Source organism: Leiobunum rupestre, chromosome 8 (genome assembly GCF_980474605.1).
Source record: "Leiobunum rupestre chromosome 8, qqLeiRupe1.1.hap1, whole genome shotgun sequence".
In the NCBI taxonomy this organism is placed as follows: Eukaryota; Metazoa; Arthropoda; class Arachnida; order Opiliones; family Sclerosomatidae; genus Leiobunum; species Leiobunum rupestre.
The window spans coordinates 11,195,766-11,209,322 of NC_143391.1; the positions used below are offsets into that span (position 1 = coordinate 11,195,766).

At 37.2% G+C, this 13,557-nt stretch overlaps 2 protein-coding genes across 5 annotated transcripts in view; one reads left to right on the forward strand and one right to left on the reverse strand.

Annotated features, from left to right (window-relative positions):
• The window catches only part of LOC149932376 (glutamate receptor ionotropic, kainate 2-like), a 58,311-nt gene extending 51,515 nt beyond the window's left edge, over positions 1–6,796 (forward strand). The window contains exons 12-15 of one of the 2 annotated variants that reach the window (XM_090157520.1): positions 564–762; positions 3,183–3,405; positions 3,506–3,777; positions 4,478–6,796. In XM_090157520.1, the coding sequence (XP_090013646.1) occupies positions 564–762; positions 3,183–3,405; positions 3,506–3,777; positions 4,478–4,621 (838 nt within the window). In that variant the 3' untranslated portion in view covers positions 4,622–6,796. Of the gene's footprint in view, positions 1–563; positions 763–3,182; positions 3,406–3,505; positions 3,787–4,477 lie in introns of both variants that reach the window. The other variant, XM_090157519.1, reaches the window with a different exon arrangement.
• Positions 6,797–8,887: 2,091 nt separating this feature from the next.
• The window catches only part of LOC149932377 (glutamate receptor ionotropic, kainate 2-like), a 121,076-nt gene continuing 116,406 nt past the window's right edge, over positions 8,888–13,557 (reverse strand). For 2 of the 3 annotated variants that reach the window (XM_090157516.1, XM_090157518.1), the window contains 3 exons: positions 13,229–13,451; positions 11,368–11,633; positions 8,888–10,274 (listed from right to left, as the gene is read on the reverse strand). In XM_090157516.1, the coding sequence (XP_090013642.1) occupies positions 10,038–10,274; positions 11,368–11,633; positions 13,229–13,451 (726 nt within the window). In that variant the 3' untranslated portion in view covers positions 8,888–10,037. The remainder of the gene's footprint in view (positions 10,275–11,367; positions 11,634–13,228; positions 13,452–13,557) is intronic. The other variant, XM_090157517.1, reaches the window with a different exon arrangement.

Genomic DNA, 13,557 nt, shown 5'->3' on the forward strand with positions numbered 1-13,557 from the left:
AAATGACGCCAGCCATATCAGTCGCAAATACAAACACTCTCTTTTTTCACTGTTGACTCTAAAAGCCTTTTCACACTACACGATGTTTTACAAAACTTTCTATTCCACAAATTGAACTAAAATCGGGTTGGACCTTCTTTCTTTATTTTAAGATTAGACCTTGGAAAAACGTTAAAAACGAACAGTAACGTATTTTATGTTTAATCAATTGAAGTCATTAGATTTCCAATTGAGATCATATCTCTCAAAAATAAATAAAAATATTATTAGATGACGATATTACATATATTAGCACGATTTTAATTACAATTAGCTTAATTGTCATTGTATTATTGCCACAGTGGATTTCATTTTATGGAATTTAGCATGGATTTAATTCATATTAATCAATTAAATTTAAAATGTTGGGTCACGTAGAATGGTCATACTATCCAATTATTTTAAATAATCTAACCACCAAAAATTCGTGTAGTGTGAAAAGAGCTAAATTTTTTTAATCATATAAATCCTTTTAATCCGTTCATTAACCCGACGATATTTTCTTCGTGGCATTATTTCCGCAGGGCCATGTCAACCCGGACGGTGGCTGGCATCTGGTATTTCTTTACCTTGATCATGATTTCTTCGTACACCGCCAATTTGGCCGCTTTCTTGACGGTCGAGAAGACCGTTTACCCGATCGAGAGCGCCGAGGATCTTTCCAAACAGGAAAAGATCGAATACGGCTGCTTGGGTGGAGGATCGACCGAACAATTTTTCAAAGTGAGCCTTATCCCACCGTCCTCTCCTCTTGTTCTTCTCTCATTTAATCGATCAATATTACCATTTAAATCCGGAGCCGTACTCGTCACGATGGCCTACTTTCTGACAAATTCCCCTTTAGGCGCCTGTTCCGCCAACTCGCGCAATTTGAGCACTCACACCAATTCAAATTGTCATACGCGTTCTAGTTTTTGATCATTTTATTTCTTACTTTCGCGTACGGTTGCCATAAATAAAATAAGGGCTCCCTAAAAAGCAAAATGAGATTCCCGAGAAAGTTCCAATTTGACGGAAGGAGGTATTCCCAAAGCGCCTGCCGGTAAGAGCAAAAATTTAAGAGAAGATGAAAGCCTAGAAAACAAATTTTTCTTGAAAATATTTCACTCCTATTTTCATAAGCGCGGCTGGGCTCGGTAAATACGATTTTTTTTTGGCTACACCAAACACCCACGCTTCGCGTCGCCTCCTTTTCTTTGAAGTTAGTTGCTGGAAGTGTTTATGAGCTGAATAACAGAGATAAAATTGAATTTCTTGTTTGGATTTTGGTGTTTTTAGACCATATACTGGGAAACCATTTCCTTTTTGCGCTATACGAAATCTTCGGAGGTTTATACGTACCAAAATTCAAATTGCACGTTTTTACTCGTTCCAACTGATATTGGAAAACTATATTTAAGTAGAACCGTATTAACGCGCTTCCTTCTGTGTTTACGTTGACACGAAGCCTTTAGGAAAAACAACGTCGTTCAACGTTCGTACTCGATAAATTTAGATGAATTTAGATCTTTCGATTAAACTTTAAGCATTTGAGTTTCCGATAAGCCGGAGTCTAATTATCGGAAAATGTTCGCCAAATTCTCCGTTTGTTTAGCGAAAGTCCGAAACTCCTCTCCATTCTTTATTCTATTACATTCTTGGTCATTTCGACTGACACTTTGGCTAGATGGCGATTTGGCACTTCCATTGACATTTCTCGAACTACTTAATGGTTATGGAGTTGGAAACTCGGCGACTTTTCTAGAGTGAGGGCGATAGACTGTCTTTGTTCGCGGCAATTTCCGACAAACAAAATCCCCATCGCTTCTAGATTCTCCAGACTCCGAGCTATATTTTGTTTGAAGAGAAAAGAGCGGCTTCGATCGGAATCGACTCCGAAACTCTTCCTTCCTTCCGCTTTCTCTTTCGATAAATCAGTCATTACTCGTCGATATCCGTTCTTTTTCAGCCCGCATCGGCCGACACTTAGATACGCCGAATATACGTTTCCGCTTTCAACTTATTTACATCGCTTATTTCCAGCTCGATCCACTCTGGCGTATCGCGAACTCCACGAAGATTTCGCCGGAAACCGTTCCCTCTCGATTTTGCTATTCTATTACTAAACTTTTTTTTATAAAGGCCATAATACTCCACGCTACTACCTTTCGGGGAGATCCTTTACCGTTAAGATTCTAGCGAAGAAAATGCGCGGAATGTGGCCGATATAAGTCTGTTTTCACCGCGTTACTAGAGAATAAGTAGGCCCCGCAGACTTCTCCCACGAGGAAAACGAAATCCTACCGAAGACGCGAAGAGCGGATCGATTCTTTAGTCACGCGAAAAGATTCACCGTCGGCTTAGTTTCGTCTTCCAGTTAGACACCGCTCCCAATCGTCAGTTTTACACCCTTACCATTGTACCTTTCCCGTTGCGGAGTTGCTACGGTCTACTACTAAGTTAGTTGCCTAAAAAGCTATACATCGTATAGTTCCTTCGAAATTTCATATCCCCGTTAGACGTTCTTCCCGAACGTCTATTTTCCACTCTCAACTCTCGCGCGTTTCCGGTTGCAGAGATGGTAAGGTCCACTGCTACGTTAGTCGTCTAAGAGACTATATATCGTGGAAAAATGGAGCTTCTATCTTCCCGTTGCTAAGGACGTTTTGCGGGAAATGATCAACTGACTGAGTATCAGTTTCGACGCAAGAATCCAAATGGTTCGGAGTTTTCCGTCGGGGTCTCCCTCTTTTCAAAAATGCCGGTGGGTCGGGATGTTGGAGGGCGAGGTGAGAAATGTTGTTGGTGAAAAATGATCTTCCTACGATGCGGAACGAAACGCTTCTACTTAATACCCATTTTCCCTTCCCCTTACGGTTTGCCATTTATAGTACGGCTCTCATTCGTCTAGGAGCCCCTTTCCGCGCCTTTTTTTATTTTTCCCTTTTATAAATTTGCTATCACTCCCCTGTTTTGTGCCGTCATGCCAGCGACCCCTTATTCCTCTAAATCGTTTCTTCCTAAGTACCAGAAGCAGACTGTCGAACGGAACTTTAGAGGCCTATTTCTGCTCGTTATTGTTTTTGAGTGATGGGTTCTTTGCCCGAGGGGGGGGCAATTCCGTTCTCGTATAGTCGAATTTACGACGATTGTATTTGGCCTAGGACTCTCAAATCCCCACGTACATGCGCATGTGGAAATTCATGGAGAAGAACAAGGACGTCTTCACCAGCTCCAACGAGGAAGGCCAGAAACGAGTTTTGGCCGGGGGCTACGCTTTCCTGATGGAATCCGCCAGTATCGAGTATCGAGTCGAAAGAAATTGTAATCTTACTCAGATTGGAGGTCTTTTGGACTCAAAAGCCTACGGAATAGCCACTCGGAAGAGTATGAACTTCTTTGTTGTTTTGCACGAGCATGTCCGTTTCGCGTAGCGCGATATCGTCGTACGCTAACGATCTTTGTCGTCTCGGGTGGGGTGGTGAAGATTCCGAATACCGGACGCCTCTGTCCAGCGCAATTCTGAAGCTTCAGGAGAACGGGATCTTGCATGATCTGAAAGAGAAATGGTGGAAGCAGAAGAAGGGAGGCGGCCAGTGCTCGGACGACTCGAAGAAGACGTCGAGCATCGTGACGGAGCTGGGCTTGGGCAACGTAGGCGGTGTCTTCGTCGTCCTTCTGTGCGGTCTCTTGTTGGCCATTATCGTGGCCGTCATGGAATTCCTATGGAAGGCCAGAAAACGGGCCTCAGAAGATAAAGTAAGAGCTGTAAGACCTCTTTTATCAGCTTACAGTGTGAGTACAAAATGTTCAGCCTTATCTCTTGATCTCCTCGAGTAGTTTTTTAGCAATTTGTGCCGCTCCTCGTGCATCCGTACCGCATCCGTTTGTGAGCGATATCTCCTTTGCAAGATTTATTTGATGTATATACACCGGCCATACTCTTGATATTAGCCGCCATCTGGTCTGCGGGTTTTAGGGGGTAGAGAGTGAAAGCCCCTTTCCCAATCTATTCAGTAGCGTGATCATTTTTCACTTGATTCCTTTGATCACTTTGATATCGATTGAAATCGGAGTAGTTTACGACTAAATGCCTCTTCGAACGATAAACTACGGATTAAGGGAATTATATTAAGCAACGTGGTTCAAAATCCGCGAAATTCTTTCGAAGAAGTATTTAAATTTTCAATTAGTGGTTGCCGAAAGTTTGTATTTGGAAATGGTTTGACTTTGTTTGAAATTTTCCCGTTTGGTTTTCCTCTGGGCACTTTGAAGTGTCCATTCGAAAGGTGTTTCTCATCACGTAACTGCTATTTCCAAACGTTATTCTTCGAGATGACGTTTTGCAGTTGAGCTTTAAATTATCGAATCCAACGAGCGAAACACCTTTCGAGCATCCTTTCTCGTGACATAAGTCGAACTAACTCGAGATTTTCTTGTCTGCTATCTTTTTTTCAAGGAGCCCCTCTGCAAAGAAATGTTCCGGGAGCTGAAATTCGCCCTGTCGTGCCGAAGTTCGACCAAACCAGCCCGCAAAGTCGACTCGGACAGCAACGGCGACTATCGCATCTCAACTTTACCCAGTTTTTCGACGGATTATTGATGACGTATCTACGCGGATTAAAAAGCGCGATACATATATAGAGAAGGTTTACCGCCAAAATTCGAAAGTATGACGCGAGAGAAAGGCGGGAAAGACGCATCAGTCACTAATTCCCCGAATATTCATATTCAAAATAATGGTGCTTTTATACGTATAAATAGAAAAAATTTAAAATACGCGTATACTTTCGTATACGTTCCAACGAGGTTCAAATACAGCTCACAGTTTTAGCGTATTTACCTTATAGAGATATTTATTCGTTTGGGGGGAAATGGATTTACAAATGAGGCCCAATTAGAATTGTTTCGGAGAAGGGAGATGGTAATCTCGTTAATCGCGTACAACTTTCCCCAAATTATCGCCGATGTAAATCTCCCCCACCCCTCATTTTTATTAATAATTACTCGATCTATTTTTTTCTATATCTTCGATTGTTGACGAAATGCAACTTCGGGGTGTTATACGCCATGATCCTTATCATTCCCGCGTATGAATAATATAAGGGTTGTACGGATAAGACGAAACGAAACAAGATTTTACTATATCACGTAATCGCGCTCTTAAAATCTGTAAAACACACTAACGTAACTTAACGGTTCTCTTCTAACTAGTTTGTAGCCGCGATTGTGGGAGTTTTAAACCGTAACGGTTATAGGATGAAGCTTATAAATCAGGTCAATTCGCTCGCTTTGTTTCAAAGGGTAGTTCACTAATACCTTTATACCAACCATTGGTGTGTTTTTCGAACCAAACGCGTAATCGAGTATTATTATTGCGTTGCATTATTTTAAACGTTTGTCGCCATTCGACTATTTCCCCACTGTTGAGATAATATCGAAATAGCAGCGGAATTGGAAAATACACCAATGGGATACCCCCTTTTATCGCTTAGGATATAGATTTAATATCACACTATTAAGTTTCTAATATATATAGATGACAAAGTCTTAACATTTAGTTTGTATAAAAGAAACTTTAGAATGCAATTGTATATTTTGAAATTATTTTTACTTAGTTGGGTTTTGTTTTCGTATATTTACAAAAGTTATACGTTCGGTTGAGTTTTCTATTTATAACCCCTCCTGACTCCCTAGATTTACGAGTAATATTTTTTATGGTCAGAACCCGGGTAAATACAAACAATATATAAATACGCGAATTTCTATGTAAGTAAAAAAACAAATATGTATATTTATCTCTTAAGATAAATAATCGAAGGTTCGAAGGTTTTTAATTTATAAAAAGCCTTAAGTAAAATCTATAAATCTTCTTAAAAACAATGTTAAGAATTCAATATCGTATATGACTCTTTTTCTTAACAAAAAAAGAACTAAAATTTTGCTCCAATTTAATTTTTAAAATCTTCATCAAATTATCGTTAGTGCAAAAAAACACAAAAACACCTAATAGAATCTTCTTGTCTATAATATCTATCGAACGTTTTATTATTGTTTCTGAAACATACCGTAATGCCAAGAATTATATAAATACTTGTATGTATAGAATTATATTTAAATGAAAAACTTTGAAAAATAACCCACCATCTTCACTTCAACAATATTTCTTGGCTTACCGCGCAGCCAGTAATATACCAGTTGTTGGAAGACAAGCTTTTAACCAAAAATCAAGAACTGGAACACATCCGTCCATATATGAAAAAAAACTTTAAAATAAACGTACAATTTCCAGACTGTAAAGACGTCAAAAAAGCTCATTCTATTACGATACTGAACATTCGATGTTTTATGGTGGGAAAGCTCGAATATTAATATATTTACTTCGATGGGGGGAAATAAACTATAATAACCAAAAACAAGTGTCAAAAAAATAACAACAATGTGTGTAGGAATTTTTGTGCCAAAAGCCACAAGTCTTGTCTCGTATAAATTACGTTTCTAAGTAGAAGGGAAATTTTACGTAATTTATTACTTTAGAGGGTTCAAATGTTTCGGGAATTATGAATAACAATAATATAATGGTTCATAAATTACTGGGAAAGTAATAAAATAAAAATGTTCCAGCTTTGGTTTATATGCCATTACGATGGATAACTATATAAAATCTCTACTCGTAATTTCGAGACAGAGACAAAAATGGTTGTAGACTTTTAATATTACTTTCTTGCGTATTAGGAACGGATGGTGGTATAAGGTAACCTATTATCAATATTTGAAGAGCCAAATAAAAGAATAAAATTTGTTGCGTTCTTTTTAATAATACAATGTCTGTTCCTTTATATTCACTTCAATTGGTTGTACTAAACCGGATCAGGCCTCCCTCATTTGCATGTATTAAACAGTATCAGGCTTCTTTCAGTGGTATTAAACTGGATCAGGCTTCATTTGGTTGTATTAAACTGGATCAGGCTTCATTTGGTTGTATTAAACTGGATCAGGCTTCATTTGGTTGTATTAAACTGGATCAGGCTTCATTTGGTTGTATTAAACTGGATCAGGCTTCATTTGGTTGTATTAAACTGGATCAGGCTTCATTTGGTTGTATTAAACTGGATCAGGCTTCATTTGGTTGTATTAAACTGGATCAGGCTTCATTTGGTTGTATTAAACTGGATCAGGCTTCATTTGGTTGTATTTAACTGGATCAGGCTTCATTTGGTTGTATTACACTGATCGGGCTTCATTTGGTAGTATTAATCTGATCGGGCATCATTTGGTGGTATTAAACTACATCAGGCGTCATTTGGTGGTATTAAACTGGTTAAGGCTTCATTTGGTTGTATTAAACTGGACCAGGATCGCTAATGAATAAACCGTCTAAAATCTAACAAATTTTAAAATAATTTGGGATAAAACGTTTCATTTGAATTGAGTACGATTTGGATTGGTGGTCGTCGTTGTCCTTGCGCATTCTGTAAGTTTATATTTGTATTACATGGATAGAATGTATTCGGGCTTATTGATTGGACTTTAATACGTTTAGTTTATTGAGCTGTATACGAGAGGCATGATGCTTTATCATATTTTTTGCCCTATTTATGATTGACCTTATAAAGGTGATTGCCGGTGTTAGAGTAATATATTCATTGATTCCAATTTAGTCTAATCATGTATCGACGGTACATGTATTCCAAATTTTACTTGGTATTTTTTCTCAACTATTAACATGATAACATTTCTGGAAAACGTTTAAGATCCCATTGCGTTTAAATTTAAAATCCGATCCAACATACAATCTTTAGAAAGGTTAACGTGTTTAATTTCTAATGTTTTTGATTCTACGTAATTGCTTTTACCAAAGTTCTATCGGTCGGAATATTTTTACTTAAAAGGATTAAAAACTCACCAGCACTTTATTTATTACGTGAAGCGTAACGTACCAATGGTTCCCATTTTTTATTGGTCAATATATGTTTGTGGTCCTTACTTTTAAGAGCTAGGGCTATGTAAGGTTATCGGTAAATATTGACCTAACTTAAATTAACGAAAACAATGCGAAAACTAGGCCTAGAAATCGATTCGCTTGTTTCACAGGTAAGGGAGAAGAATCCAAATGACGTAATGCGTAGTCAATGAAATTGGGAACCGTTGCTTCTCTTTTTTTCTGTGGAATTGTTCTTTCTGGCTACAGAATTACGAAAACGTGACGCTTTGTTGTAATACGTGATGAAACATCTAAATTTACATTTGATTAAACAATTATTTATAAATTGGATTTAAAATATGATAAACAGCTGGTAACTGTTTTAAAACCAACTTAACATTTTATAATATACTCGCTTAATGTATTTAAAATTGATTAGCATAATTAACAATTAACGCTATTAACAAAACTAGTCTCTAATTCATCTTTAGTCGCAAAATCCTATTCTTCGGTATTTTCTACTAAAAACTGTGATATCTGGCCTTGGTATAAGGAGAAAATCAATTCCTTTTAAATCCTTTAGAGTTGTAAGTTGGAAAATTTTCCGTGGAAAATAACCGAGGCCTTTGTTCCGTATTTTTCCGGGGAAAAAAAGGTTTTAATTCCATGATTAGACTAATATTGTTCGCAAATTTCAATTTCGCGGAATTTTTTCCTCTTTTTGTCAAATCCAAAAGTAAAACTAAACCTCTAGACTAATCTAGAATAAAAACCCTTATATAGTAATATATGTTCCATTTTTTTATTTTTCGGATTTACGGAAATATTTCCGCATTTAATTTTTCCGAAAAATTAACAACTCTAAATTCCTTGAGAACTTATATTTCTTATAAGGAAGGGAGATTTCACCGGTTTAAAATCTTCATCGTATAAAAAATTCCAACTTTTATTTTTACATTTTCTGTACAATATGGCCGAAGGTGTCACTCTTATAATTCGTGAAATAATTTACTACTACGGGCCGATTCCTTAACTCGCGACAAAATAAGCGAAAAAATATGTAATGCTAAATAGGAAGAACAATATTTTTGAAACGAACGAGTTGGTATAAAATATCTTTAGAGGACTAACATCCCTTTTGTCGGAATGACGTTCTAGCAATAGACATTTGATATAAATTCCACATCACACGCACGCTTCTCCAACACACTATGTTTTAGTATGTTTTTATATAAGCAAAATATACGCGCATTTTTTATTGAAAGAGAATGTTTCTTCTTAAAAAGGTCTTCATTATAATTGGCACAGGGTTTTGTTTTATTTTTCTTTTGTGAAACACGTCCTGGAATGTTTTTTTTATCGGGAATATAGATATTTATATATATATAAGGAGGAAAAAATTGTCAATTGGGAATATAGTTTCAAAACGAGCTGCCTCTTGGGTGTTTTCACTTCGATCAGATTATCTTCCAAATCGAAAGCTTATATTTTTTTATAATTTTATAATCGGAAACAATTTATATCGAAATTTCTACATAAATACTACAATTTTTTTTTATCTCGTCACTTTTAAAAATATCAGATGAATTTACCATTTTTACTTTACTCTAAAATCAATAATTTTAACCAGTATTTTTAATTTAAACAATGTTTAAAATCATTTCAATCACGCGACTTTAAATTATATAAAATATATTTTACTTTTATTTTAAAACATTGATACTCTAAATGTAAGCTTTATTAATCTTAACCCGCTGAATCCCGAAAAGTAGTTGGTATACGAAATACAATTGCGCAGACCTTCTGCCACGGCGTAACCAGGCAACGTGTTTATTGATTTTCGAGTAAAACCATAGACTAAGAAAACCATAGTAAATCCATCTTTACGTATATTCCTTAAAATTAAATAATATAGATTCAAATGGAAGAATAACGGTTATTTAATTTTTGCGTGCTCTTTTCTTTGAAATGGTGAAGTATATAGAATGGAGCGATTCTCGGCAATTAGAAGTTCTTTTTCTCCTTTTTCGTTTTCGCTCAACCCGGAACGAGCTTCGTTAAGAGTTCAAAGACATTTGACGCGCTTCAAGTCGAATTAAGATTCTGAACAGTCGAAGTGAATGGGTGATTTCCGCAGCTCGATCATCTGCATAATGCCGTTTTCTTGGGGGATGTCCAAGGGTGCCGGCACGTAGGTGGTTCCGGGAATGCACTTTGAGCAATGTCTTCTCAGCGCCGGCCTTTGACGCGAGGCGCGGCATCGAGCGGCGAAGCGAAGCTCCTCCGCCATCTCTGAACAGATAGATTGCTGGGTGGAACAAAATATGAGATTCTGCGTTCATTAGAATTTTTCTTACCATTACCATTACTTGTATGTTCACACGAGGGAGGACGATTAAAGGCTAACCCTTTTGGCCTATTAGGCTAGATGGGCTTAGCTAACTCTTTCGTTATCCACATTTGCACCTTGTTCTAAAGGAAATCAATACATTCCATTCGCCAGTCGTCGATCGATATCGCGTTTTTGTGGCAAATAACTTTGCGCTTATAGATATATATTCTACGCTCGCCAGCGAGCTCAACAAGTGGTTGAACGTCTTTTTTTTTCGATTCGTTAATACGTTTATAGCCCCACCATTAAGTCAAAGATATTGCCTCTAATTAAAACGTTATTACGGCGCCCTTATGAAAATTTTCTTGGGTTTTCTATAGAATATCATTAAGTGGTTTAAGGGGTAGTAAAGGTTTCTAAGTCTAGTGAAAAATTCTAGAGAATTTCTATAGACATTTTTAAAGACATTTCTTACTACAAGCTTAGTAAAATATTTCTATAGATTTCTTTAGAAAAATCTTTAGAAAATATTTTTAGGGCGTGAATTTTTTCTTTTGGTAGAAAAAACTAAGATATTTCATAATTTACCTTAATTACAATTTTGTGTTATTTTTATTGTGTTCTAAATGAAGTAAGTCTATTATCTTTGAAATGTTTAAAACGTTTTTCGGTAATATATTCGCTACACAGAATTGCGAATATTTGATAGCAATTGTCTAAAAATGGGAACCGATTGCATTGTTTTATAAGTTAGGTAAACCAAAAAACGGCAGCTTTTCTAGTTAATTTCCTTCTAGAACACAATTTATTAGAGCGAGAGCGTGTTCACTAATATTTCTAAAGATATTCTTTAGAAAAATATATGGGTATTTATAGAGAAAAACTTTATAAAATTCTATAGGAAAACCCAATATTTTTCTTTAGAAAAAGGGGCCAATATTCCGAAATATTCTTTAGAAAAATCTAAAGGAATTCTTTAAAAATTTATATTTAAATTTCCTTTAGAAAACCCAAGAAAATTTTCATAAGGGGGGGGCTCAATCATATTTTCATACGGGTATATTCGTAATGTTAAAGAAAGTGCTTATTTTACCCTATCTGATTGAGCGTTTCTTCTGGAGTTCCAACAGAATTCCATGATGGCCGTGAATACCGCGATGGCCAGTCCGCATAGGAGTACGACGAAGACTCCGCCGATGTTGTCCACTCCCAAAGCGTTGGCCTTTCCGTCTTTGGCTTTGTCGTCTCGGGTGCAGGACACTCCGGGGCTCTTCCACCATTTGTTGTACAGCATTTGAATCACTCCCTTCTCTTGAAGGTCGAGTATGGCCAGAGATATTCGGTCTCTCCACGGTGATCCTGCCAATGAATGACCGTTAGTGTAAAGGAAGCCGCGTAATGCGAGCAAATGCGTCGTTAAATACCAAATAATTAGGTCTATAATCTTGGGATATTATTGGAGTTGGCGGTTCTCCAACTGCATTGCACGTGACGTTTCTAATTGTTCGAGTAATTAGTTTTCGTGATACTTTTTGATTAATCAGACTTAGGCGGGTGGCTTCGGTGGGTGTATACATACATTGGTAATTACCCTGATTTATATAGCATTAACGGTTCTATACCCAAATAAGGGAAAAGAGAGCGGTCATTTATTGATTTGGACGGAAGGAAATAACAACCATTCAGTTCTAGGGAGAGTATGAAAAGATCCAAAATGTGTGAACAACAGAGTTTCGCCATCAATTTCAGAATCAAAGCTCTCGATAAAGAATTAGCTACAAATATTTAATCGTTCTAAAAACAGTTTCTTTATTTCAGCGCCATCTTTCGTTGCGCATTGTAGTCGTAACGTAGGCTTTGGTCTAACGAAATGAAGCTGGTCCAAAAACGGGCACTGTACTAAATATCTTTTGTCACGGAAACAAAATTGTAACTATAACTAACTGAAAAGTAAAACGTTGTAATATACATAATTACAATTATCACGAAAATAAAGTTTTAAGGAACAAATTTAGCCTGGTCACATTGTGTAACAAAAGCAGCGTTATTAAGTTCCACGACGATATTCCGTTGTTACTCGATTTGACATACATCTCTCTCGAAGGATGTTTATTCTAAACTTCGGATGCTGTTGACTTTGTGTACGCGCTAACGCGCAACAAACCGAAACGAAATGAACGGAAAACTCCTGGAGGGCTTAGAGAGACCTCTGTAAACTTGTAATTGGAGATTAACCTTGGTTTACGTAAACAATGAGATGACGCTAATTATTTATTCAATTTATCACTCTCTCCGTTGGTACCCCTGACTTTATAAATAAAAGTAAAAGTTGAAATGTTTTCAAGGAACCGCGGCTTAAACGAGTCTCCTAATTCTAAACTGTCGATATTTTCAGAATCACCTAATTTCTTCCTGAGTTATTGAGTTTTCCATATTCTGTACAAAAATTTTAGTTTTAGCTTTTACAAAGAAAATTATTCTATCGTAGAAAAGTTAGTTTAGAACAGATGTTATAGTAGCGAGCGTCGCTATTTCGATCCATCACTGTGGAAACGCCATCTCGCGAGCCTAGCGGAGAACAATTACCTCCATAATCGATACGAGTCTTTCCTTAGTCGCGGGGTCTTTCTCACTACCACTTTATTATTGAGCTAGCTAGACTATTTAATTAAAAGGAGGACGGACCTATCTTCGTTTAGGCCATTCAAAATGGCCAAAGAAAGGAGAGCCCAGCGCCAACGACGCTTCGGATAAATTTTAATTAACGATTCGCCCGAGTCAAGCGAAAACTAAAAGATCTATATTTTTACCGGTTTTTACCGCCATCATTTTTCATCCTTTTCATCCTGAGAAATAGCGTTTTATTCAATTAAGTCTAGGAACAGCCGGAACAGGGTCAAAGGGGACCGACCAATATAGGGCTTGGAGGGATCGCTTAAAGAGATTTGTCTTACCCATTGGCGTGGCGATGCCGTAACCTTTGGAATCCAAGAGACCACCGACTTGCGTCAAGTTACAGTTCCTCTGCACCATGTAGTCCAGCATGGTGGATTCCATCAAAAAGGCGTAGTTGCCATCCAAAACACGTTTGACGCCCTCGTTGTACGAGTTGACGAACACGGAAGGCCTTCCTTCCATGTAACGCCACATTTTCTGGTACGTCTCGATCTTCGAGTCCTGTCCACAATGATCGAATAAATGATAGGAACCAACGAATTAACGCGCCCATTTTTGAATATGCCTTTTAGCGGGCCTTCCTTTAATATCAATCAATATGTAAACA